This window comes from Lutra lutra, chromosome 13, assembly GCF_902655055.1.
Source record: "Lutra lutra chromosome 13, mLutLut1.2, whole genome shotgun sequence".
In the NCBI taxonomy this organism is placed as follows: domain Eukaryota; kingdom Metazoa; phylum Chordata; class Mammalia; order Carnivora; family Mustelidae; genus Lutra; species Lutra lutra.
Window position 1 is genome coordinate 52,479,242 of NC_062290.1, and position 27,795 is coordinate 52,507,036.

General features: G+C 37.8%; 1 protein-coding gene across 4 annotated transcripts; it reads right to left on the reverse strand.

Moving 5' to 3' along the window:
* Positions 1 to 246: 246 nt before the first annotated feature.
* C9orf72 (C9orf72-SMCR8 complex subunit) lies at positions 247 to 27,504 on the reverse strand. Of its 4 annotated transcripts, XM_047701163.1 has the most exons (12): positions 27,174 to 27,253; positions 25,085 to 25,272; positions 21,385 to 21,872; positions 19,978 to 20,037; positions 16,100 to 16,195; positions 15,277 to 15,341; positions 13,101 to 13,173; positions 10,303 to 10,419; positions 6,707 to 6,942; positions 4,153 to 4,210; positions 2,140 to 2,249; positions 247 to 2,027 (listed from the first exon to the last, which is right to left on the reverse strand). In XM_047701163.1, exons 3-12 carry the CDS (start codon positions 21,826 to 21,828, stop codon positions 1,841 to 1,843), a joined length of 1,446 nt encoding a protein of 481 aa, XP_047557119.1. In that variant the 5' UTR covers positions 21,829 to 21,872; positions 25,085 to 25,272; positions 27,174 to 27,253; the 3' UTR covers positions 247 to 1,840. The 4 variants fall into 4 exon arrangements, with proteins under 4 accessions (XP_047557119.1, XP_047557122.1, XP_047557121.1 ...); XM_047701166.1 differs by lacking the exons at positions 25,085 to 25,272; positions 27,174 to 27,253 and adding an exon at positions 27,440 to 27,504; XM_047701165.1 differs by lacking the exon at positions 25,085 to 25,272 and having other exon boundaries at positions 27,174 to 27,260.
* Between the last annotated feature and the right edge of the window lie 291 nt (positions 27,505 to 27,795).

Sequence of the window (27,795 nt, forward strand, 5' to 3'; positions counted from 1 at the left end):
AGCATTAGCTTACATTTGAAATGTTAATATTTAATTTAAAAATCAAATTGCAAACCTGTGAGTTAAGCATTAATTAAGTTAAAAATATAATAAAAACAATGAGCATTATAAAGATTCCAGGCATTATAAGGAACCTTCAAATACATCTTTAAAAAAAAAAAAGTAAGAAAGTTTAGATACAACACAGACTGTCAGTCTTTCATTATCCTAACACTGCTTTTCTGAACAAATAATTGCTAAGAGACAAAATTTTGAAGATATTTTATTCAAAATTCTCCATCTAGGAGAAAAGACATATATCAATACTTACACATGCTTTAATAACTTATTTCACTGTACAACTTGCATTCTGTATCACAGTACAATAAACCAGCAAAGAAAATAATCAGTACTCCTTAATATCATCTCACCAAGAAAGCACTGGGTAAGGGGTACAACAAGGTGCTATCTGTAAATTCTTTCATGACTAAGCCACAGAGGGCCAGTCATCCAGTACCATTTGTGTCTATAAATCAAGATGTCTATACCTTTCCGATCAGTGATGTGAAAGGCTAATTAGGACCTTTCAGAAAAGAACATGTTGGTTTTGGTTCAATTTGGTGAGCAACAGCAGAGGGGTTCTGTCACTTTTATCCCTTTCTTATAAATATTTTTCCCTTTTGTGTAGCTTCCACAGTTTTAAATAAAAATATTTTTGATGCTTGTATATACTATTCTGTCAAAACTATTCTAGTGCAGAACTATATTAATCAGTTATTTTATAGCTAGCAAAATGGTCCAAACACATTAAGGAAACAAAAGAAATTGATCACTTAGTTTTTGCCCAAGTAGCACCTAGTAAAATAGCACATCAGCAAAGTTTTTCTTGCTTTCCTCACATGATGCAGGCAAAGAGACCTGCCAACTTAAAAAATATGGGCAGAAATAGAAGAAGGAAAGGACAAGATATTCTCTGTTCCTGAAAAAAAGATCTTACTAGTTAGTACATTCTCTATTGCATTCTATAATCTCGGGAGTCACAACTGCCAAATCAGGGTGAGAATCTACAAGAGGAAAATAAGATAAAAATGACCGACTAGTGTAATCTGAACTTCTTCTAAGTCATTATATTTTTCAAGGAAAAAAAAAAGGCACAGGAGGTACACATTTCAATTTGGCTCAAAAATAATAAAAATTAATTTAAATAGTTGGCAATAACTATTAAAACATAAAATCCAATTTCCTCTCTTTTCTTTGACAGAGCTCAACAAACAACTACACAAACAAACACACCCGCTGGCTATAGTTCACCACAATCCAGACGACATGTATAGCATGAGGTTTTTACACAGACTGAACTCTAAGGACTACTAAGTCTATAAAGTAGGATCTAATAATTGATTTGAATTAAACATCTGCTTGATCAATATAGTCTTCCTAAAACTTAACCTATGTTCAAGGAACACCAAGAGATGAAAAGTCAACTAGTATTTTATCTGTGAAAACTAACTCAGATTTCACTGTGGTACATGTAAACCATGAATTGTAAGTTTCAAACAACAGTAGTTGTGGTCAAGTTTATACTCCATTATTATATCTTTAAAAGATAGCAGTAACATTTACTATGACTGTAAACCTAAGTCTGTATCCCAGGATAGCACATCTAGGAAAAGATGGATCCATCATAACAACGCACCTGACATCCTCTTACAGGCTTGTGATAACTGTAGTGTAAGTAACTTTAACTGCACTGCCAAGCAGGGCTCTAGGGCGTGACCCAAGGGAATGATGTTTCCCACACCACCAAGCTACTTTAGCAGCAGTCATGATTGTGACGAAATATACTTAACAAGTTACACACTTAAAAAGTCATTAGAACATCTCGTTCTTGTACACTAGTATAGAAAGGTCTTCCAAAGATAAACGAGTGTAAACCTGGTTTAATTTTCTCAGCTAGAGCCATTATTATGTTAAGGTCGCCCTCTGCTGTTAAATCAAGGTCTATCTTCAGATTCCGTAGAGATTTAAAGGGCTTTTTCCCCTTCTGCCTATAAATAATGAAGAAAAAAAAAATTTATATTTAAAAATATAGAAAATGTCCCAAAGGAACAAAACAAAACACAATGCACAAAGGTTTTCATTCCATGTGGTTTCACTTACGTATCATCTTCTATATATTTTATTAGCGTCAAGGCTTTTCTGTGAAGGACGAGTAGAAACTGTGCAAGGAAAGTACTCCTGAGCGACAAACCAGGTTTCAAATGAAAAACCTACAGGAAAATGAAGCACTTTAATAAATTATTTGCTCCAATTTTTCTTATACAGCATGTTTTCATCACAGTGTTGACAATGTCTGGCAGATAACACACATTAGAGTAGTTCTCCACAACCATTTGCCCTGATGCCCCAACAGGAAGTAGAGTCTATCTAGAGCAATCAAGATTTTCTGAAGTCGTCTATTTTATCTTTGAAAATGAACTCAAATTTTGCATTCTACCTCAGAACACATCCCTATTTACTTTATTTTATTATTATTATTTTTAAAGATTTTATTTATTTATTTGTCAGAGAGAGAGGGAGAGAACAAGCACAGGCAGACAGAATGGCAGGCAGAGGCAGAGGGAGAAGCAGGCTCCCAGATGAGCAAGGAGCCCGATGCGGGACTCGATCCCAGGACGCCGGGACCATGACCTGAGCCGAAGGCAGCTGCCTAACCAACTGAGCCACCCAGGCATCCCCCCTATTTACTTTATTATTAAGAATCATGACATGGGGGGGGGGCGCCTGGGTGGCTCAGTGGGTTAAAGCCTCTGCCTTCGGGTAGGTCATGGCCAGGGTCCTGGGATCGAGCCCCGCATCAGGCTCTCTGCTCGGCGGGAAGCCTGCTTCCCTCTCTCTCTCTGTCTGTCTCTCTGCCTATTTGTGATCTCTGTCTATCAAATAAATAAATAAAAAAATCTTAAAAAAAAAAAAAAATCATGACATAGGGCACCTGGGTCGCTCAACTGGTTAAGAAGCTGCCTTCCGCTCAGGTCATGATCCCAGGGTCCCGGGATTGAGCCCCATGTCAGGTCCCCTGCTTCTCCCTCTGCCCCTCCCTTGGCTTGTGCGATCTCTGTATCTCTCAAATAAATAAACAAAATATTTAAAAAAAAATCATGATGCAGGGGCGACCAGGTGGCTCAGTCATTAAGCATCTGCCTTCGGCTTAGGTCATGATCCCGGGGTCCTGGGATCAAGCCCTGCATTGGGCTCCCTGCTCAGCTGGGAGCTGCTTGTGTTCCCTCTCTCACTGTGTCTCTCTGTCAAATAAATAAATAAAATCTTTAAAAAAAAAAATCATGTTGTTATTTACTTTCATTTGTTTCATTTCATATTTAACTTTTTCTGCCCACATCTCCAAATAAAACTGAAGCTCCCAAAAGTTGAACCATGCTTATAGACCAAGGATTTGAGATATTCTTCTCTCTCTACCATTGGGGATAAGGGTACATGCGCAGTGGTAGAATGCTTTTACTCGGCTTGAGAAGTATGGCATTAATTGCATGACTATGCATAATCCCTGAACTATGCAATATGTCACAGACCACACAGACCTGGATCTAAAATTGTGAATTAATCTAAGGACCTCATCATTTCAAAGCTACCTCGATTATACTGCTTCCTGGCCTGGTCCCCAGAATATTATGACAAAGCTGTTATATTAAGAAATAAGTCCCATATAATGTATAATTTTCTTCAAGTGTTAAATAGATACTTTTCAAAAGAATGAGACAATAGCGATGTTATTATTTCAGTATGAGTATACTGTTTTAAAGACATTTTGGCTCAATTAAGGTATATAAAAAATATTCTCCCTTCCCCAAAAGAGCGATAAGTTAGTGGTTGGAATTAAAACATTATTTGACTAGGATATATTGCAACTTTCATTGTCAATATATAGGCTACACCCATTAACAATTCAAAAGAAACAGCATGCAGACACTTTAGAAAGACCTGAAACATTACAAAAAGATAATGACTTAAAAAAATGACTTAATTCTATTATGTTACATATATAACGTAGTATACATTAGAAATGTAGTATACATTAGAAATGTAGAAATGCAATGTAGTATACATTAGAAAACATATCATATGATTCATTTTGACAATTTCAGGTTTAACATTTACCTGATCCAGGAAGGCTTTTACTAAGGTGTCTCTGTGTAAGACATCTTGAAAAATATTCCTATGAAGAAAACAGCCCAAATGTTGAAATGGCTACTTTCCAAAATCCCTCACTCCAGCCAATAAATTAAATTCTTAGAAATGAAATATTACATATAAACATATTTATGAAAATTGTATGTGTGTGTATATATGTATGTATATAAATCTAAATATATTTGGAAATAATAAATATATACTCATTTTAACTCAAGGATACACTTGTGTTTTACTGGAGTTTGTCAAGCCACTATGTCATTATTTTTCTCTTAAAGATATAAACAGTCCCAAGAATGGCACATAAGTCCCTATCAATCTACCTTTGAACCGTCACCTTATAAAAAAATGTTGAGAGCCTTAGATAATAAATATGATTACTAATTCCTGCCATCTCAAAAAAAATAAAACAAGAAAAATAAACACCATTACCAGTAAAACCCAAAACAAAAGGTTAACTTATGTTATAGTAACTTGTAATACACTGCTCAGGAAGAAAAAGATAGAAGGCTAAATGCTTAGAAATATTCAAGTGGGATTAAGGAACATCGTGACCACTGAGTTGTATCAACAAACCTATCACCAGGCAAGTAACATGAACTAACTACTCAGGAAAGTGTTATCTACCTTGGCAATGATCAGAATAAGAAATTAAGACATAATACACCCTAGAGATAATATATCTCTAACACACCATAAGGTAAGCAGTTTTTCACTGAAAATGGTAGGGATCATCACTGAACTGACAAGAAAGACAAACAAAGAGGGGTATGTGCATAGAGAAATAGGAAAGTACCTAAAATTTCCTACTCTAGGAGATGGGTGTACCAAATTACAGAAGGAAACTGATGAAAAAAAAATTCAGCAATGCATGATTACTAGCTGGCAGTACTCCTTTTCACTGTCTCTGTCATCAGTGAATCAGATGAAGTGAAGCATTAAAAAAGTTTATTTCCATTGACTCACTTTTCATGTAGTGGCAGTGAGTGAGACTATTTTTAGAAGTTAAAGTTAAAACTATCTTAAAAATAAATAATATTGCTTAAAGAAAACTAAAAAGTAAAATAGATCTGTAATATGTAAATTTAATATACAATCTAATGGTAGAATATTATTTTTGGACAATTTCATGTTCAGAAAATTTACTTTGGAGTTATAAATAAGTTTTAAAAATTAATGACCTTATTTTTTTTATCATCAGTAAAAGAAGACTAACTGGCTAATCAAAGTCTGTCAAATCAGTGAAGCAATCAAACAACTGGTTAAAATAAGTAAGAAATGCTAAAAGCATACACATACCTCTTCTAAAAAAATAAAAATAAAATTACTAGATGGTAAATCCATTCTAGAGTTCACTAAATTCCCCAAGAATGAGCTCTGAAGTAACCACAAAAAGGGGAGAAAATACTAAACACTTCAGGAAAGAAGAAAATGCTTGAAAGCATGGATTAGTTTTGAGAATTCCTACACATGTACCACAATTACCAATACTTGAAAAATCTGTCACCCAGATACAAACCAGAATTCCGGTTTTGACTAATTCATTTCCTAAACTAATTTCCTCCACACTTTACATGGAACCCACAAAAACAGTGGAAAGCTGGAAAAAGATGGTCCTAACGATGCGTTCTTTCTTGACTTAGAGACATGTGAGGCTGGGGATCCCGTGGATGGGGTGTTCCTTTTCTATGCTTTCGGGCAACATATTCTGTGTGACTACTGGTGCTCTGCATGTCCCCTGGCTCAGCTTCCAATGTTTCTCACAAAAACAGGACAAGGTTGCTTGCTCCAATTTTACTGTTGCTTTATACACTCAAACAAGGATTAGCAACAGTTAACATTTATTGAGCACATAATATGTGCTGGGCACTCTAAATTGATTAAAGAGAACCATCAGGATATACTGCATTTCTTCTCCTGATTTAAGTATTTGGTTTGGGTTTTATAATTCTTTTTTTCATTTTCCCCCCCTCTAACTGGGTCCACTTTCAACATTTTATCATTACTTGTTCTTTATTTAATTTACTGATCAGACTTTATGAATAAAAAAATGAAAAACACAATATAAAATGCAAATAAAAGAATGTTCTATAAATGTATTTTCACAGTTCTGTTGTATTCACATATCAAGAAAAAAAAGGCTCAGAATTATTTCTTTGGTTTAGATAACAAGCCTTTTAATGGCTCTTATATACTAGACTGTAGGCAATGTAAGTGTAGGGTCTCTGTATTAGAGAGTCCAACCTTACTAGCACCTATTACCATGCCTAGGGCCTCAATGTATATTTGTTATGTAACTACTTGAATATTTACTTTTAGGGACTAATCTAACCTATCTCTGCAAAACATAATTATATTAAGAAAAATAGACATCTAAGGAAAAATAGGCATGCTTAACCAAATTATTTCTTTGAGCATAATTCTCTTAGTAGTATTTCCTTCCTTTCAAACACAGGCTTTTGTTTTTACTCATAAAAGGTACAATTTCATAACACTGTTTAACAACAGTATCATTACATACAGATCTGGAGTGAAGCTTTCATCTGTACAGATGATAGTATCCTGAGCCATGTCTTCTTCTGAAGTGGCTCTCCAGAACGCTGTCAGCTCAGACCTCATGTATCTACGCTGATTATAAATATGTTCGTGACATGGTGGCATCTGCTTGACAGTATTGACGTCCACATCTATGTGCGTGGTGGGATAGGGAGCATACATGACTTGCCGGAAGGGGAGCACAAAGCTTCCAGTTGAATCCTGTCATAATGAAAAGAAAATTTACTCTCTTATATGCCAAAAGATATGAAGAATTATTATTTTTAAAGATTTTATTTCTTTATTTGACAGAGAGATTACAAGGAGATAGAGAGGCAGGCAGAGAGAGAGGGAGGAAGTAGGCTCCCCGCTGAGAAGAGAGTCCGACGTGGGGCTCAATCCCAGGACCCTGAGACCACGACCCGAGCTGAAGGCAGAGGCCTTAACCCACTGAACCACCCAGGAGCCCCGAAGAATTATTTTTTAATTAGAAAAACTGGCTTTCCCAAGTCCATCTCTAGAAGTTTATTCCAGGAAATTAGTCATGATTGTGTGCAAAAGTTTTAGTGATATGTGCACTATAGCATTGGTTTAAACAGTAAAACACTAGAAAATAAGCTAAGCAGCAAAAAAAAAAAACAAGTGCTTAAATAAATGAAAATGTTTTTTGTTTACTTGCTAAAAATTTATTTGAAGGGGCACCTGGGTGGCTCAGTGGGTTAAAGCCGCTGCCTTTGGCTCAAGTCATGATCTCAGGGTCCTGGGATCGAGCCCCGCATCGGGCTCTCTGCTCAGTGGGGAGCCTGCTTCCCTTCCTCTCTCTCTCTGCCTGCCTCTCTGCCTACTTGTGATCTCTGTCTGTCAAATAAATAAATAAAATCTTAAAAAAAATTAATTTGAAGTTTATGTATTGATATAGAAAGATTTTCGTAACATATTGTGGAAAATGGAGGTTAATATATGTGGAGGGGGCAGGGAGATGTGTCAAAGATACATACAGAATAGAAAGATGAGAAAGATATGCCAAATACATGCCAACAGTGGTTATTCACTGGACTATGAGATTATGGGGAACTTTTTATTTTCTTCTTGATTATTCACATGTTTTTTTAAATCTCCATGAATATGTATTTTTATAAGTAAAAAATGGACTTCCTTCCAGGTATTGTCATTTAGGTAGTTAAGTACCATCTAAGAAGTATCTATTGTTTATGAAGCATGGTGGTATTGGTTATGAATACAAGAGAGACTAGTTTCAATTCTTTACTCTTTTAATGCTGTAATAGACATCTTTATAAGTCAGTCTTTCCCCTTATACAATTGTTTCCCTAGGATGGATGTCCAGAAGTAGAGATAGTGGGTTAAATGTCTGAACATTTTTAAGGCTCCTGACATATAACGGTAAAGTATTTTCTGAAAGGCTTAACAATTTATACATGTACAGAAAACTGCTAAATATTTTTTCATTAAATTATAGCTTCAAGTCTTCCTCTACGCATCTCATAGAGGTCCTTTTCACGGATAAAATTACATAATTAAGTAAGAGGGTGCTGAGGAAATAAAAGTACTAAGTACCTTATTATGTCTTTGATAAAAAGAAATTCTAATTTTCACATTTGTGCAATTCAAATTGGAAATGAGTTTCCCTTAAGTAGTTTCTGTATTTAAATATTTAAACATTATTCTAAGCTCAGAGCATGCACACTACTGAAAATGCAAAAGCTGAATATAATTTTTATTTGCAACACTTTTTAATATATTTTTTTAACTTTGCTATGCCTAGATCCTTAAGAAAGCATTCACGATGAATCACATAACCATTAGGAAATCTACTTTCTCACATCTTTTGACTATAATTGAAATATCAATGATAGATTCAGTAAAGAGTCTTCCCTGTAATTACTGAAAATAATTGCTAATTTACACATATCTGCTTTGCTCCCTGAAAAGTAGACTCAATTAGTCAGAGAAAGACAAGTACCATATGATTTCACCCATATGTGGAATTTAAGAAAAATAAGCACCCCCCCCAATCCAGACAAACCTAAAAGCAGACTCTTTTTTAAAATCTTTTTTAAAAAATATATTATTTATTTATTTGACAGAGAGAGAGATCACAAGTAGGCAGAGAAGCAGGCAGAGAGAGAAGGGGAAGCAGGCTCCCCACTGAGCAGAGAGCCTGACACGGAGCTCGATCCCAGGACCCTGAGATCATGACTTGAGCCAAAGGCAGAGGCTTAACCCACTGAGCCACCCAGGTACCTCTAGAAACAGACTCTTAACTATAGAGAATAAAATAATAGTTACTAGAGGGGAGGTGTGTGGGGGTATAAGATAGGGAGTGAGGATTAAAGAGTACACTAATCATGATGAGCACTGAGTAATGTACAGAATTGTAGGATCACTATATTGTACACCTTGAAATTAACATAATGCTGTATGTTACCTATACTGGCATTAAAAAAAAAAAACGAAAAAGAAAAAGAAAAGCAGACTCAAGTAAATAAAAAAATTTTTTTAAATAATTAAAAAAATACACACATGTGAATATATATGTGAATTGTTCAAATTCAATACACAGTTCTTGAAGACAGGAAGCAGTTTAAAATTTTCTTTCAATAAATGAATACAGTATATAAACAAAAAATGCTAATGAAAATTCAAATTCTTTTCAGTTTAAAAAAAAAAAGTACCCATTTTGGATGTACACTTGATTCAAGCACATATTAAAAAACAAATAATCCTGAGGTCAGACAGGCAGCTATAGGAAACCAAAGAGAAACACGCAAAAAGATACTCTAAGATGTTTTACTCATACTAATTATAAATCTGTAAGACATATACTCAATGCTCAGTTCCTTGGCATATAAACATGAGATGTACTACATGCTAACACTCAAAATATATTTATAGAGTATCAAAAATGATTTTAAAAAGTTGCTTTCAGTTTGTGTTGTGGCCGGCGCGACAAATCAACCAGGTTCGAGAGGGTAAGAGGATGCTGAAAAGAAATTAAGAGACAAAGAGATGGGGGCAGGAGGAGCACCAAGGAGGATGTCCAATAGTGCCAATTTTATTCAAGGCTGTGAGGCATTATATAGCTAACAGAAACAATCATAAGAAAGTATCTATTTTTAGCTGATTACTAAAGAGTTTGCAAGATGCACAGATGCACAGAAAGATGCACAGAAAATCCTTCAAGCTTTCCCATTATCTATTTCCCAAGCACCAATAGCAGACCCTCTAGCGCCAGATGTACTGGCCACCCAAGACATAGTTTATGTAAGCACAGCACAGTCTTACAGTGGTGTAGTCTATAGCCCGTGCAAGGACAGCAAGGACCAGCCAAGAATTTCTGACCCTGACCAAATTGTTTCTATCTGACTAGTAAATGTGTGGGAAGTCACGTAGGCGAGCGCACAACACATAGCACAGACCCTTTCTCAGTGCTACTCGACTTTATCGACGTAAGCCTTTTGTTCGGCTATTCAGCCTTTAAAGGAGGCACAAGTCAGGGCCTTGTTTGGTCCTCGTCTCAAGCCTTACCATGGCCTCCCACAGTTTGACAAATGGAAGCTATACCTTTAGCAGGCCTTGTACAAAGAGCCCTGATTCGTACTTAAATGATGATTCTGCTTCACATAATCTGGAACATTTTCTCTCTGCTGGAGTCAGAAAAAGGCATAATGTTCTCACTATCTGTAAAAGAAAATATTTTAGAATTAAAATAGGGAGTTAAGGGCCACTGGTTTGCTTATGAAAGAAATGTGAATAGAAACTTCAACTATTATTGTCAATAAAATACATCCTGAGAAGAAAGTATTCCTTAGGCACCTTCAGGAGTCCATAGGACATCACAGTTGTTGCTTAAAATAGGAATTCTGTGGTCAAGTAAGTTCGGGAAATGCTGGTAAATGTACTGTATGATATTTCAAAACCTTTAGTGTTTGAATACGTATTGTGACCTTCCAGATGATTGATATAATATGCATACTATATTCAACATATTTGACCACGGAACCCTTATCTCACTAAGAACTAATGACTTAATTATTGATTTTATCTCCACAGAGTAGTAACTATTTTTCAAATAAACAAACAATTCTGGACAAGAAAACTAAATGCAGTTAAATTAGGCAGAATTATGTCTCCTGTTGAATGGTGAAATCCCATTATAATGAATATTAGGAGTCTCTAAATCCTCCAATAGAATGAGAATTAATTCTATCAAATTTGATTTAAAATAAGCAAGCCATTTGTTGGGGCTTGGAAATAGGATTTGATCTATAGCTCTATTAGAAAATGTAAAAAGCCATGTAAGTATGTTGGAATTCAGACTATGTTCAGACAGTTTTTCATTATAGAGTGATGGCAACCTTTTCATATAAAAAAAATAAAAAACAAGCAATTACGCCAGAAGAGGATGTGGGATGAAAAAAGTGTTTTAAAAACAGAAAACCCCTCAGGGCACCTGAGTGGCTCAGTCAGTTAAGCATCTGCCTTCTTTTTTTTTTCAGATTTTTATTTTTTATTTGACAGGGAGAGAGAGATCACAAGTAGGCAGAGAGGCAGGTAGAGAGAGAGAGGGGAGGAAGCAGGCTCCCTGCAGAGCAGAGAGCCCGACGCAGGGCTCGATCCCAGGACCCTGGGATCATGACCTGAGCCGAAGGCAGAGGCTTTGACCCACTGAGCCACCCAGGTGCCCCTTTTTTAAAGATTCTAATCATTTATTTGACAGGCAGAGATCACAAGTAGGCAGGGAGGCAGAGGGGGGGGGGGGAAGCAGGCTCCCTGCTGAGCAGAGACCCCGATGTGGGGCTCCATCCCAGGACACCAGGATCACGACCTGAGCCAAAGGCAGAGGCTTTAACCCATTGAGCTACCCAGGCGCCCAGCATCTGCCTTCTTAAACGTCTGCCTTTTTAAGTGTCTGCTGGCTCAGGTCATGATCCCAGGGTCCTGCGATGGAGCCCCACATCGGGCTCCCTGCCCAGCGGGGAGTCTGCTTCTCCCTCTGCCCTTCCTTGTGTGCTCAGTCTCTCTCTCAGGCTGTCTCAAAAAAATAAAATCTTAAAAAAGTTAAAAAATAAAAAAATAAAAACAGAGAGCCCCAACCACAGAGCCACCTTCTTTGAAAAAGCTACAGGGAAGTCCTGTGAAATCCAAAGGCTCTGGGTGACACAGATAGAAACCTACCTTCTTGGGGTAACAAATATAATAATAAATTGCTAGACCAATAAAGAGGTACACTAACCTCTCATAAATGGATGTATGAAAAATGTAATTTTGGTAAATTAAGGATCAGGCAAGCATACAGGGCAGCTTATTAAAGGAAAAAAATACGAATGAATTTGTCAAGGACATAATCATTCCTAAGATAATTCCTGTGTAAAACATAAAAAAGAAAAATCAGGTTTGCTTAAATTGATAGATATGTACAACTTATCTCTTTCTAATTAACAATCAGTGAAGAAAAGTACAAAATCCCTTAGTTTTTGCCTAATGCTTGGAAAGATTCTGCTTCCCCTCTCCCTCTGGCCCTCCCCCTGCTTGTGCTGGCTCTCTCTCTCAAATGAATAAATAAAATCCCCTTTTTAAAAATTTACTTATTTATTTATTTGAGAGAGAAAGAATGAGAGAGGGAGCATGAGAAGGGGGAGGGTTCGAGGGGGAAGCAGACTCTCTGCTGAGTAGGGAGTCTGATGCGGGACTCAATCCTGGGACTGCAGGATCACGACCTGAGCCCAAGGCAGCTGCTTAACTAACTGAGCCACTCAGGTGCCCCCAAATGAATGAACAGATCTTAAAAAAAAAGGTACACGGTTATTATCCTATTTATTAAAAGTGATGTCAGAAAACAGAAGACAAATATTTTCTTTTTTTTTTCTTTTTTTTTTTTAAATATTTTATTTATTTATTTGACAGACAGAGATCACAAGTAGGCAGAGAGGCAGGCAGAGAGAGAGAGGAAGGGAAGCAGGCTCCCCGACGAGCAGAGAGCCCGATGCGGGGCTCGATCCCAGGACCCCGGGATCATGACCTGAGCCGAAGGCAGCGGCTTTAACCCACTGAGCCACCCAGGCGCCCCAGAAGACAAATATTTTCTAAAAATACCTTATTTTAAGAAATTCTCAAAACTATACAATACTGAGAACTGTATAATATTTATGAATTATCAAAATGAAATGGATAAATGATTTCCTATTTAAGCAGTTCAACTTATTTTTGTCATAGGGTGTCACACAGTAATTTGGCCAGATTGTATTACCTCCTTATACTATTTGATTGTCTTGACTGCAAGTTAAATTTTAAATTACAATCCATGATATGTTAGCAGCATTAAGAAGTCCGATTATTGGTCAGATTATAAAATAAATCACCTTATTTACTTTTTCTGCACTGCTACCTACGACGACAGAACAGCCACAGGTTTGCAAGTGTGAGCTGATGGCACTGCAAGGAGAAGGAAAAAGATGAAAAACACTGGCAGTAAAAAAGTCACAAACTAAAACAAACAAACAAAAAGGGCAAGTGAACTTCAAACAACAGACTAGCTTGATGAATGCCAAGCTACAAGAAAAATGCCATCTCTTATTTCCTATAGTACTTCACATTTTCCTCAGGCCTTTCACAGAGATTCTCCCATTTGAACTTAAAACCCAGTTAGTAAAATATTACCATTTTATAGTGAAAGAAACTGAGGTGTAGAGAGGTTAAGTGATTTATTTAAAATCAAATGGGATTAAAAGTAATTATATGAATGGCTGACAGCAGGCAGAATCAGCACTGAAGTGCTTCTGAGTCAAGCTATGTAAGGCTTCTAGGTTAAAAACACTCATGTCTCTGAGATTCTCTGAGAAAAACACTATGGACATAAGAAGCAAATACTTTATTCTTTCTCTTCTCATTGAAAAAAATAAAATTTCACAATATTCTTTAATTGTAAAGAAACACTAAGGTAGAAGATGAGATTATACATGCAGAGAGAACACTTAGTATACAGACTGACTCACAGGCACCTGATAAATTTGGGCTGTTATTATTGTTACTACATTTTCCTTCAAAGAAAGAGAAATAGAAAATGTCAGCTATTATGTACTTATATGTTACAGGCGCTGTTTTTATGCTTAATATGATTTATCTCACTCAATTCTTACAACAAATCATATGAAGTAGGTACTATTATTATTCCTATTTTACACATGAGGAAATGGGGGCACAGGGACTTCAGGTAGCTTGCCCAGGTTCACAGAGCAATAATCCAGGGAGTCTGGTTTCAGGGCCCACACTCTAAAGTACTAAAATCTGCTGAAAGAGAGAAGGATCAGTAAAAATACAAATAATTTTCTTTCCTAGGCCTAAATAACTTAATTCCATACAAACGAAATTTAATTTGTAAGGGTACTGTGATACTGTGATTTTAAGAAATATATATATGGCCTTCACCCACAGTTCCCAAAACCCTTGGAATTTCCCAAGTGTAGGAAATGAGAGAGATGCCTTTTGTTATGTTAATGAGGCAACTTTGGGAAAGCACAGAAGGATGGGGACTGATTGCCGGTGAAGCCAACCATGTGACAAGGGTTAGAACTTTCAGTCCCTCCCCTTAACTTCTGGGAAGGGAGAAGGGGCTGGAGGTTATCTCCAATGGCCAATGATTTAATCAATCAGGCCTATGAAATGAAGCCTCCATGAAAACCTAATAGGAAAGAGTTTGGAGAGCTTCTGGGTTAGTGAACAAGGGGATCTGGGGAGAGTGGTATGCCTGGAGAGAGTATGGAAGCACTTTACTCTTGTCCCAGACCTTGTCCTAGGCATCTCTTCCATCTGGATGTTCATCTGCATCTTAGATTCTATTGTTTATAATAATCAAGTAAATGAAATGTTTGAGTCCTGTGAGCTGCTCTAGCAAATGAATGGAACCCAAGGAGGGGGCTGTAGGAACCTGATTTATAGCCAATTGGTAAGAAGTCCAGGTAATAACCTGGACTTGTTTCTGGTGTCTGAAGTCCAAGGAGGGGATGGCTGGGATGTTCAATCTGTTGCCAGTCAGTCGACTGGTGTCAGGGGGGTAGAGGAGACACAGTCTTGTGGGACTGAACCCTTAATCTATGGAATCTGACACTATCTCCAGGCAGAGAGTGTCAGAACTGAATTAAATTGTAGGACACCGACTTTGTATCTAGAGCATTGTTTGTAGGGAACCCCCTCGACGCTGAAAGTGGGTCAAAGAACTCCCTTCAGTTTTAGTTTCAGCTTTAATGAGAAGTAAAGTAAGAAACCAGAACCAAACAAGAGACCAAGATTTCTTGCCGGGACACTGTGGAAACTTAACTTCCTTAAACGTTAAAAGAGTAACATCAAATGTATCACAGACATGTAATAAATGAAAAAATAACACAAAGTTAAGTAATAGTTTAAATATGCAATATTGTTCCTAGAATAATTTGGGTAGCTAGTCTCTTATTGTTTTCATCCTTCCAAATCGTGTCATAGGTGAGCCTAAGATTTCTATCTGCTTTATCCATCTCTTACAAAAAGAAACAAAATCCTTACTTGAGAAGAAAGCCTTCGTGACAGCTATCACCAATATCATCATCATTGAGAACTGTGTCAGCTATCTAAAACACACAAAAACAAAAACAACAAAGTTATTCTAGCTATACTACAGCATTGAAATAGCACTCTTAAATACATAAGTTTTCTAAAGTCTGGGTTTAATATGACACATTGCCCTCATTTCTAAAGCATCAAGAATCCCAATAAAACAACCTCTGTGCACTCTATAAACTTTCAGAAGAACAAATGTGAAAACCGGTCAGGCAGGTTAAGCAATAATTTTGACAAGAACAACTTCCTCTTCTGGGCTGTCAGAATCAGGAGACTAATCTTAATGACAAAGTCAGAAAGAAACAAGAATGATTTTCCTAAAGATTTCTCTACACACACAGAGTGTGTGATTCAAAATGCCAACAAATGATTAAGAAAACTAGATTAGTGAATGTCAATAAACTTGTGCTAACCACCACTGAATGGAATACTGCTTTGTTACAAAAAGTACTGCACTAAATACTGATTGCTTTTATAAGGTCTGGAATTCTCTTACTTCTAAGAAATACAAAAGTAGTGAAATAAAACTAAATAAAGGTAATTCTGCCACAACTATCACTGACCAAAAAAAAGCCTCTGTTTGACTATAAAACTCAGGGTTTTATGTGTGTTTGCTAAAGTGGCTGAAACTTCATATGAACAGTATATACGACAAAAAATGCATACTACTAAAATTAGAATACTATGAATATACCTAACAGTAATATAACTCAAGAGAAGTGATAAGAGGTACCATTATTCCTATTTAATAATATAAGAAAGAACTTACATCTATTTCTTCAGGAACACTGTGTGATTTCATAGATGAAAGCAGTTCCATTACAGGAATTACTTCACCAGTAAGCATTGGAATAATACTCTGACCCTGTACAAAAAAGCAAAATGAAGTGAAGAAAACTACACAATGAAGGTATCCCTGGCTTTCTGAAAGCTCAAGTTACACCACTTTGCTTTTATGAAAGACCTACATAAGTACATGTTTTCAGTAACCAAAAGAAATCCGAAGAGGATTTCTGCTTTTACCAAAAAAAGGTGAAAAACTAAAACAGTGTCGAGCATTTGTTTTGAAGGACCCATTACAGAAGGTGGCGCATAGCCTGAGTCCAAGGGCGGCCTGGCTGAGCTCCTGCCCCGGGAACTCCACTCAGCATCTCAGCATCAAGCTTCCTTGACTTTGGACCGTGTCTGTGAGCATCTGTGCGTTAGCTTGATTTTTTTGTGCATCCATCAGTAGGATGTGTTCTAAGGTATCAGAGATGCCTAAGGGGGTTATTTTTTGGGTCTGGGAACACTCAAAAACTTCTCCATATAAATTAATGGTAACCACTTCTTTATGGCCATTTCAGTGTATAACATGTTTTTATAGGAACGCTCTATTTTTGGATAGTGGGGAAAAACCTGTCTAGGATAAATGGGGCAATAAAAGAGTAAGAGCTGAAAACAAAGAACAACATCCTTTGATAGAAATACCTGATAACTTGTTAAAACACAGCCCCAAATAAGTCTACTACTTCAAAACGTTTCTAAAGGATGTACAAACTATTTAAAACTAACTTTTCACTCTTCCAGGAATGATTTTCTTTAGTCAGAGTGGAATCATTGGCTTATCACTTACCAATCCATCTATAATTAAATTACCATGCCAAATTTAGAAAGGATTTGCTTTGATAATTATTTGAGATATAAAAAATTCTTATTGATGCATTTTATATTTAAAAAAAAGGAAAACCAACCATAAAAAATCTTAGAAGTAGTCAGCAAATAACTCAATAGTAAAGCTTGAGTCAATATATTCACAATAAGCGTTAGTACCCAGATGCAAATCAAAATCACATATATCGTAAGCATCAATAAAACATACATCAAAAATACAATTTTGAAATTTGTAGTGTCTAGAATGAAACTGAAACCTCAATATAGAACATCACAGATACAGAGTGTCTCAAAGATGGGTGATCTCTCATTTAGTCATTACCATCACCCCGACCCCAAATTTTTGAACCATCCTGAATATGTAAACTCTTAGAGAAAGAGATGACAAACTTGTCACATATCTGTTAATTTTTAGCTAAACATGTTTTTAAAATCACATATTAAGAATAATCCAATAATAGTTTTTTTCCTCACTCATCTCTCACAAAACTATTTTGTTCAAACTTTTCACATGTGTTTTTAAATCTCAGTCATTCCTAGAGTCATTTTTTGAGTGACTAGTTTTTCAGAAACTTGGAATTTAAATGTGATGCTGTCTGTGGAAATTTTATGCCAAGTCATAAGCCTCCTTGCATCATATAGAAGGTTTTATTATTTTAAAAAAATTCATCCTGTAGTAACCTCCAAACATAACCACTCACTGTTTCTGCTCTTTAAAAGAATTTTTTAAATGCTTGCTCACAATTATAATCAACACATGCAATTCAACAATAATGACTAGCTATAAAGTGATTTCCTTATAAAGTGATTTTATCAGATGATAGCTACAAGCATCCAAAACTTGCACTGAATGAAGTCAGTGACTGATTCCAGACTAATATGTCATCCCCAAATAGTATTTACTTGTTCAAAATAAAATCATGCACATGATATGAGATTTGCAAGGATTCAATTATCCAAAATAAAATCATGCACATGATATGAAATTTGCAAGGATTCAATTATCAGGCAGCTTCTTTGCAGAAAGGATAACTGTAGGAAAATATCTTCCCCTAGGTTTAGGCATATATGTAGTGCCATAAACTGTATCTCAGATATTTATTGTAACTGAATGCATATCCTCATCAAAGCTTAACAAAAGAACGACTACAAGCCTGAACACAGAAGAAACTCAAAAGAAAATCCAGGTTTCTTTTCCTCCTGTGACTTCTCTAACTTGAACTTCTTAGCAGAAGAATGTTTCCTCTTTAAAAACCTCCAGTTTGTCTAAATATACAGAAGGAAGATGATGACATTTTTAAGAAAAGCCCTTAAAACAGAAATAAAAATTAAGAGTGGTAAATTTTTTAAGTACAGCTCTGGTTTGAAAAAAAAAAAAAAAAAAAAAAAAAGTCCCAGGAAAAACAGAAATTTAAATTTCTTTATCATTAGGTAATTCTACTAACTATTCCATAATTAGTTGGTAAAAGTGCCCCCAGTACTTGGCACTCTGCTCATCAACCAACAAGGCCAGGCATCTCTGGGTAAAGGGAAACCTTTTCTGGTAAGTGTCAGACCTTTCCCCAGGATTACCTCCTCTGGCCTGGAAAGTTATTTACAAAAATACAGATATAATAACAATTTTGTAAAGGAAGTCATTTTATAGGGTTTTGTATTTTCCTGGTTTAAGTTCTGTATATTCACAAATTTTTAGAACAGTTACTGTTTAAAGTACTATTTTGTCTTAGGCATGCTATAGGAGAACCAGAGTAAAGACAACCTAGTCTTGTGTTGACTAGAGTTCAACACAAGAAATACTGAGGGTGGGGCGCCTGGGTGGCTCAGTGGGTTAAGCCGCTGCCTTCGGCTCAGGTCATGATCCCAGGTCCTGGGTTCGAGCCCCACTTTGGGCTTTCTGCTCAGCAGGGAGCCTGCTTCCTCCTCTCTCTCTGCCTGACTCTCTGCCTACTTGTGATTTCTCTCTGTCATATAAATAAATAAAATCTTTAAAAAAAAAAAAAAAAAAAAAAAAGAAATACTGAGGGTGGCCAGAGGCAATGGGAGTTAAGGCAAAGAACTCTTTCTCCACTGGAGATTCCCCTTCAGGACATCTCTCCCCTGCAGTGAAATGGTTCGTATTTAATTTCCACAAGGGAAACCACATTCATGCAATCATGCATCTCAGACGTTGGTGCCCGTGCCCTAAGGAGATATAAAGCCATGGGAAAACATGGTTTCCCTAGAGACTTCACATAACCAGAAGTCTGATCAGAAAGGTGAGGAATATCACTGGTAAACTGCAACATTAAATAGATAAAAAATAACTAAAATATAAATCATGAGTTTTAAAAATCCAGCATGAGACTTCAAGTAAATATCATGCTTAGAACTGTCTGTTTCCCCAGCTATCTTAGAGGAGTATACTCACTTCCCTCCTATTATAACTATGTCTACGGAAATGTTTAAGAAGCAATACCTTAAAAAATAATCTCATATAAAACTTAAAATTTTTACTATGAACCAGTTTTTAAAACATATTCTGGGCAAACAGAAAAAAAAAAAAAAAGGTAGCAAAATTGCTATTATTCGGGATGCCTGGGTGGCTCAGTGGGCTAAGCTGCTGCCTTCAGCTCAGGTCATGATCCCAGGGTCCTGGGATCGAGTCCCGCATCGGGCTCCTTGTTTGGCAGGGAGCCTGCTTCTCTCTCTGCCTCTGCCTGCCTCTCTGCCTGCTTGTGTGCTCACTCGCTCTCTCCCTCTGACAAATAAATAAATAAATAAATAAAATCTTTAAAAAAAATTGCTATTATTCACTTATTTAACTATGTCTAAGATATGAAAATTTTCATCCAGTTTATTCCATATATTTCCATAAAGGTTCTGTTCATTTTCATACTGACTCTGTCAAAATAGGATTGGTACAGCTTCAAGGCAGTAAGAAAATTAGCCCTCACTGTTATATAGATGCATGATGTGAGTTTGGTGGTATTTGATAGTACGCAGTCTGTACCTTACCTGATCTTCCATTCTTTCCGTGCCTTCTAAGACTATCTTCTGCACATTTTCTTGCCTTTCCTGAGCAAGAGAAAATTCATTAAAATTAACAAAACAAAACATTGTGATATTTGTTTATTTTTCACAATGTAGTTAAGTGGCAGACATGTTATTGTGTAATTCAGTTCATGGGGAAAATATTTTCCATTAGGGCAGAAAAAAAAGGGAGGGGGCAGGATATTAATCCAACAAATCCATTTTCTTATAAACAATACAAAATAAAATAAAAACACCCTTTTCTCTGCAGGTAAAAAAAGATAACTTATCAGAAAACAGTCAATGTAACATGTGTGCATGGTTTCACAAAGGAAACTAATGGTTTGTACTTTTCAAATTAAGGAAGATCAAGTTATATGTATCTGGGCCTTCCTGATTTAAAATGATTTTCATAAACATTTAAATTAAAAAAACAGGGTGCCTGGATGGCTCAGTGGGTTAAGCCTCTGCCTTTGGCTCAAGTCATGATCTCAGGGTCCTGGGATCAAGCCCTGCATAGGGCAATGGACTCTCTGCTCAGCAGGGAGCCTGCTCCCACCCCCCCCCCCCCCCCCCCCCCGCAACCCCTTATCTTCCTCTCTGCCTACTTGCGATCTTTGTCTGTCAAATAAATAAATAAAATCTTAAAAAAAAAAAAAAAAGAAAACACAGTATACAAACATAGTAAAACACTCTTCTTCTCAAAGATACTACTCTTCCTTACTAGGAATAAAAGCCTTACACAACTAATAGCTATTTAGCTAGTATCAAAACTGTAAAGCAGAAAGGAGAGTTAAATTTGTTCTTCATGTCTGCCAAAAGTACATGAAAATATAAATATCACTAAATATTAAACTATAGCATTTAGGGGAGGAGAGTAATTTCCTCTGGCTTGACCTACAAAATTAAAAGGAACATCTCCTAGAAACTACTTCGTGCAACCTCCTCATTTTACAATTTTCAGAACTTGGCAAAGAAGTTAAAGAGACCAAAGGCTACATGGCCAACTGCTTATGAAACACTTGTTTTGAACTGCTTGTACCTACACACAGTATCAAGTGAAAAACAGGGTCATGCAATGCAAAAAGAGAAAAGGTTTTATAGTTAAACGTTTCCAAGACAAACCTAGACTCTAAAGTTTACTACAATGTTCTCAAGTTCTCTAAGCTTTAGCTTTTACTTGTACCATAGAACTATCATCTCCTACCTTCAAGGGTTATTATGACGATCACTGACATCAGACTACTAGAACTATCTAATAGGGCAGATCCAAGTAAGAGCTACTGTATGAAGTTAAGCGCATGTAATTTCTAAAAATTAGATATAAATGCATCAGAAGATAAATTTTCAATGGCTAGGTTAGCATGATTAATAAGCTCAAAAACCACTCACCTTGTGCATCCATATCCTTCCTTTCCTGATAATGTGTGTTAATCTATCAACACACACTCTGTGAAGTGGGAGGTAGAAGCTGAGTTCTGTCTGTGGAAGTATAATTGATAGACCGTACGTGCTCCTATCTCCATTCCAGTTTCCATCAAAGATTAACGAAACAATAATTACTCCTTTTTCAGACAAGACAAAAAACTTCACATCTATAGCCCCACTCTCTGCATTTCGGAGGATTTCTCCATTTAAGGTGTGGTTGGCAAGAAAAGTTATTTCTCCATCGCTGAGAAGTAGCTGTTCTGTCTTTGGAGCCCAAATGTGTCTAACTCTAGGACCAAGAATATTGTCCCAGTAAGCAAAAGTAGCTGCTAATAAAGGCGATTCACCACTTAGAGCAATCTCTGTCTTGGCAACAGCTGGAGATGGTGGTGGACAGAGATTCGACATCACTGCATCCCATTTACTGTATTATCCAAATGCTCCAGAGATATCTAAACAATAACATACAAAACCAATGATTAGGTTCAGCAATTGTAAAGTCATACATCAGAAATTCAAAAGACTTGGGCCTATGTGGCTCTTTTCTTCAGTCAAAAAGGATTTGGAGAGGTGCCTGGGTGGCTCAGTGGGTTAGGCCTCTGCCTTGGGCCCAGGTCATGATCTCAGGGTCCTGGAATTGAGCCCCGCATCGGGCTCTCTGCTCAGCGGGGAGCCAGCTTCCCCCCACTTTCTCTGCCTGCGCTCTGCTTACTTGTGATCTCTCTCTGTATCAGATAAATAAAAAAAAACTAAAAAAAAAAAAAAAAAAGATTTGGAAACACGTCCCCTACTAGAATAGACATTTGACTACCATGGCAGGTGCACACTAAATACTTGTTAAAACAATGATAATCTTATGATACATACTAACTTGTCACCTATATTCAGGGAATATACTTGGAAATCCAAAGTAATAATGATCCAAAAAAGGGTCTTTGAACATTAATATGAAATATCATATACTAAAGCTCATAGAATAGACTCTCACTGTCCCCAAATATCCAGTCTATGGGCAATATAATGATTGGATATTTGGTTCCTAAACCACAGCAACAAAGAGAGCAAATTGGGAAAGGGAGAACTCAGCTAGAGACCACCATACCTGTGGTGGGTTGAACTATGCCCTCTCCCCCCACTAAATATATGCTCAAGTTCTAACCCTTTGAATTTATGAATGTGACCTTATTTGAAAATAGGTATATTCGAATTAAGATGGGGTCATACTGGATAAGGGTGGATCCTAGTTCAAGGACTAGTGTCCTTCTGAAAGATTTAGAGACACATGGACCAAGAGGAAACAGGGCTATGTAAAGACAGAGATAGGAATTAGAGTGATAGGACTACAAAGGAAAGCCAAACACTGCTGATAACTACTGTGAGTTAAGAGATAAGGAAGAGTCTTCCTTATAGCTTTCAGAGAAGCCTGTCCCTACCGATACCTTATTTTGGACTTCTAGTTTTCAAAACTGTGAGAGAACAAATTTTTGTTGTTTTACATCACTCAGTTTGTGGTCCTTTGTTATAGCAGTCCTAGGAAACTAGTAAAGACACCTGACAGTAGGAACACCTTAAAGCTGTTAAAAGGTGGTGGTCGGGGGGAGAAAAAGTAAAGGAAAAGAAAAAAGTAAAAGAAGAGAGAAAGAAAGACAGGAAGAGGGGCGCCTGGGTGGCTCAGTGGTTAAAGCCTCTGCCTTCGGCTCAGGTCATGATCTGGGGTCCTGGGATCGAGCCTCACATCGGGCTCTCTGCTCAGCAGGGAGCCTGCCTCCTCCTCTCTCTCTCTGCCTGCCTCTCTGCCTACTTGTGATCTGTCAAATAAATAAAAATCTTAAAAAAAAAAAAAAGACAGGAAGAAAAAAAGACAAAAAACTACAACGACGCAACAAGCTGGAGCCATAATAAAAAATGAGGTAACAGGGGCGCCTGGGTGGCTCAGTGGGTTAAGCCGCTGCCTTCAGCTCAGGTCATGATCTCAGGGTCCTGGGATCGAGTCCCGCATCGGGCTTTCTGTTCAGCAGGGAGCCTGCTTCCTCCTCTCTCTCTGCCTGCCTCTCTGCCTACTTGTGATTTCTCTCTGTCAAATAAATAAATAAAATCTTAAAAAAAAAAAATGAGGTAACAGTACTGTTATTCTCAACAAGCTCTCTGGGTTTCAGGACACTAAAGCCCAAGACTGGTGTCCGAAATAACACTGAAACATCAAGATGAAGATAAATATGTTTAATTTGCTTCTTAAATTTAAGAAAGCAGTGCAGCAGTACAAAGTTCATTACAAAGAGTTCTATACTAAATGGCTAAACTAAAAAGCTTCAGTTATTTAGAACATGGAAAGAACAAAGTGACTGAATGGATATTGGTAAAAGCCTTCCACTCTGCTAAGAAAATAGACACGGAGAGAAAAGCTAACTGCCCAAGGTCACAGAGTCAAGCAAGAATCAAGGTGTCCTATAAATTTTAACCCACTGAAATCTTAACACTCTAAAGCTATATACTCTTTGTGATATTAGTGTAAAATGTATCATTCTTGCCTAATATTAAAATTGAGGGGAGCCTGGCTGGCTCAGTCAGTGAAGCATGTTACTGGATCCTGGGGTTGTGGGTTTGAGCCCCGCACTGGGTATAGAGATTACTTAAAAATAAAATGTTTTAAAAAATTGAATACGTGTATTGAAAGGCCTAAAGTGAAAAGAACCATAACAATTACATTAAAGCAAGTCTAAAATTGGGGAATCTATTCATTGTAATGATAAAGGGTAGCAATTTATAGGTGAATTATGATATACCTATCTTTGCTTATGGGATTGCTTTGGGAGGCAACATTTGCTCTATAACTACAATTCATTTACTTAACGAATTTTATCTACATCTTGTCAAGAGAGTTCAGAGACTGCTGAAAAGCAGTGGCTTTTATTTTTAGAGTATCAGATGAGCATTTTTATCATGCATGTCAAGAATAGGTATACAGAACTTGGCAAAACACTTTATAGTATGCACATGTTGAAATGACTTAACGTAAAGTTGAAATGACTTAACGTATGTATTTTCTAGTTCAAGAATTCATTTAGGGAATATTTACTTTTTAATGTGTTATATCAACATAATAGTCTTAAAAGTACTATCCTGGACATAAACTCTCTAGCTTATTTAATTATCCACTGTTCTGAATAAAACTTGAACAGTTTACAAGATAGAAAACAGGAATGTAATTTGAATTCAAATTGTAATGATGCCATTGTCATCATTAACAACAAACTGGGGGCAAGGAGATGAGTTAACACACAGCCACACAATTATATTGTAACATTTTCCTTTTGTTCTTCCTTTTTGGATAAAAAAGGTGAATAATCATAAGAACAATATTTTAACTCAAACATTTCATCATTATGCTGGAAATAAAAGCATTTCCTAAAACCAAATCGAAAAATCTGGTTTGGATTATGGGAAAATCTGGTTGGATTATGGGAAAATTTTAAACTGTGAAAATTAAACTATTACAGACCATTAATTACATTTATATTCATTGCTATTATCATTAGAAAGAAAACAAAAGACAAGCATCATGTTGAATTGCTTAGGTTAAAATTCTTCCAAAATTAATAATTTTGAGAAATGAAATGTTACAGAGAAGTATAATTAGGAGAGCTGTAAAAATAATTTTACTAACACTTTACTCATCATCTTTGGTGAAGAAAATCCATATACATAAATATGACTGAAAAAATTCAGGTCAAAACCAATAGTCTTATCTATATATCTACAGTAGTTGGCTACTCCAGGTTATCAAACATTAGCCATAAGAGTCTTTTGAGGGAAGCCAGGATCCAAATTGGGTGACACGGTGGCTTTCCACTCCTGTAAACAAAGAATAGGGTTCATGAGGATGTACCCAATATACTTTCTGAAAATAACCCAACATTTGCAGACATTAAAGATTATATTAATTACTATCTGTTAAAACTGTTAGCGAGTATAAGGTTCAAAGCTTTGCTTTTTCTTAAACCTTTGCTAAAAACTAGCATCTCTTCTCCCACTGGTATTTAGAAAGTTGACTGGTCCACTGCTGTTGTAAATCAGAATTCAGACATCATAAGGCTCACAATTCTTGTAACCATGCTTTCTGTTTATTTTCTCCCCAGCCCTAAAAGCAGCAGGGTCCTAAGCCAGCCCACTTTCCAAAAACAGACGTTGTCCAGGCCAACTTTAATGACAGTGAACTGTTAACACCAGACTGTTTGCAACATTTTCTAAGTTTTTATCAAAATTCGCAGATGAAATTTATATCACTGTTAGTCTCTCACTAATCCAAGTTTCTCACATAATAGGCAGGCTAACACACACTACTCCTTAGAACTACTTAATTAACAGAGCCCAAGGGCAGGCTTGAAAGCTAGGAGTCCTCATTGTTTTTTGTTTTTTGCTTTTTCTCCGAAAGCAAATTTTGGACTCCTCACGAAGCCAAATAAAGAGACTATTTTATCAACTTTATAAAGAGAGAGAGAAAAAAAAATCTTTTTAACACCTATGTAACTTTCCTGGAGCAGGTTAGTGCTGGCTTTGTGCCCAATAAGCAATGTGGCCCAGAACTTCTCTCAGTTTTGTTTTAGATGTATAAAGAGTAGTCAGTCATGAGGCGATTTCCAACTAATTCAGGGCTTTCCCAGAGTGGCAGGGTTTGGCTGAGGTGCTGGCCAAAGGTATCTGTGTCACATAACACCATCATATTTCAAGTATTCTGACTCCATATTATTAATCTTCCATATATTCTCGCTTCTGTAAGGTTCCCAATATGTTAAAAGTTTCCTAAAGTCTGTTAAAGATGGTATCAAACAGCATTTTTCAAATTAAAATTACAAATTAAATGTACAGCCAGACGTGTTGTGTCCCCTCGCTTTTCATCACAGGTGAGGGATGGAACTCATCCACTGGCCACAGGCACCGTTACTTTTCCAAGGCCTAGCAATCTCCATTGTTTCTGAAAGGGTCATCTCTCTTGGGCAAGTGCATGACCTCCGTCTGCCTCCTGAACACTGTCGTCTGGCGGGGCAGGGGGTGATTCACATGCCGTGTGGGCATGTCAGACGTGTAATCAGTGCACTTCTTTCTGCAGCAGATACTATCAGTCCAGTGATGCTCAAGTCATAATGGTCACTTCCTTTATGTGTAACCTCACTGCCGTGAAGCAATCAAGTCAGGACCCACACAGTGGGAGTACAACCCATCTAGAACTGCTCCTCAAATTCACAGAGAATGGGCAATCTTTAGAAACCTGCTTTCAAATCGTGTAGCCATGTGGTATCTCCTCCCACCTGCCCGTGCCATTCCACCCGGCTTTATCTCCGCTCACACCCGGGCTTGGGGTTCACCGCGCCCCACCCGCCCTCTGGCCTTCCCCAGAGACAGGCTTCTCAGTGCTCGAGGCGCTCTCCCTTGAACCCGCGGCGCAGGTGGTCCGACGGGTCGGTCTGGGTCTCACACCGAGTCCCCGCGAAGCGGCCGGCTCGTGGACCGAGGGCGGAATGAGGGCCAGAGGCCCAGTCCCCAGCCCCTGGTCTCCGTGCCGCCGCCGCCGCCGCCGGGAAGCCCGGGGCCCGGATGGAGACAACTACTAGTCACCAGCTGGAAAACCCGATGCCGGATTTCGGTCTGGGAGCACAAGCCGAGCCCTGGGGAGAGCTGCTGCCACCGCCGCGGCCCTCGCACGGTCCCTGTACCCCGACCCCAAGCAGTCGCCTGCCCGCCGGCTTCTCACTCACCCAGTCGCCACCGCCTGCGACTAAGACGCCGCAGGCGCAGGGACCGCAACCGCAGCCCGGCCACCGCCCCGCCCCACCCCCCCCCCCCCCCCCCGGTCCCGGCCCCTAGCTCGCTTCCCGACCCCGAACCCGCTTCACGCCTCGGTTGTTTCACGCTTGGTACTCTTCTTCAGGGTACATTTTACCCAATCTTTCGCCCATCACCTTCAATGAATACTACGACAGCAAGGGAGGGGAGAAAAGGTGAGGAAAACAAAAGCGCACACCTCCTAAGCACACGCCTCCTGCTCTCTCTGGACCCCGCCCCCGAAGGGAAGCAACCGGGCAGCAGGGATGGTTGACGCGTCAAGCGCCATCTTTTACGTGGGCGGAAGAAGTTGCTGCTTAGTTTTCGTATCCTCGTGAGACACCGTAGCTCGGTGTTGGAGTTTTCGATTTGCCATTACGTGAGCGCGCGAGGCCTGTGGAAGGGGGCGGGCCAAACTTGCTCTGTCCCTTTGTTCCATGACGTGATTCTTGAAAATGTTGTGTAAGGCGTTAGCCGAGGTAGTGCTGTTTTTAGTGGCGAGGGCTGCACGCTCCGAGAAAGCCCAGTTGGTAGTTGCAAATGGTTTTGTTTGTG

Excerpts from the sequence above, each read along its gene's own strand:
- C9orf72 (XM_047701166.1), bottom strand. The coding sequence starts at position 21,828 with ATGTCGAATCTCTGTCCACCACCATCTCCAGCTGTTGCCAAGACAGAG. Across the intron at positions 20,038-21,384 it reads GAAGGATATGGATGCACAAG|GAAAGGCAAGAAAATGTGCA; the intron begins GTGAGTGGTTTT and ends TCTCTTGCTCAG. Across the intron at positions 2,250-4,152 it reads TAAAAGCCTTCCTGGATCAG|GTTTTTCATTTGAAACCTGG; the intron begins GTAAATGTTAAA and ends ATTTTCCTGTAG.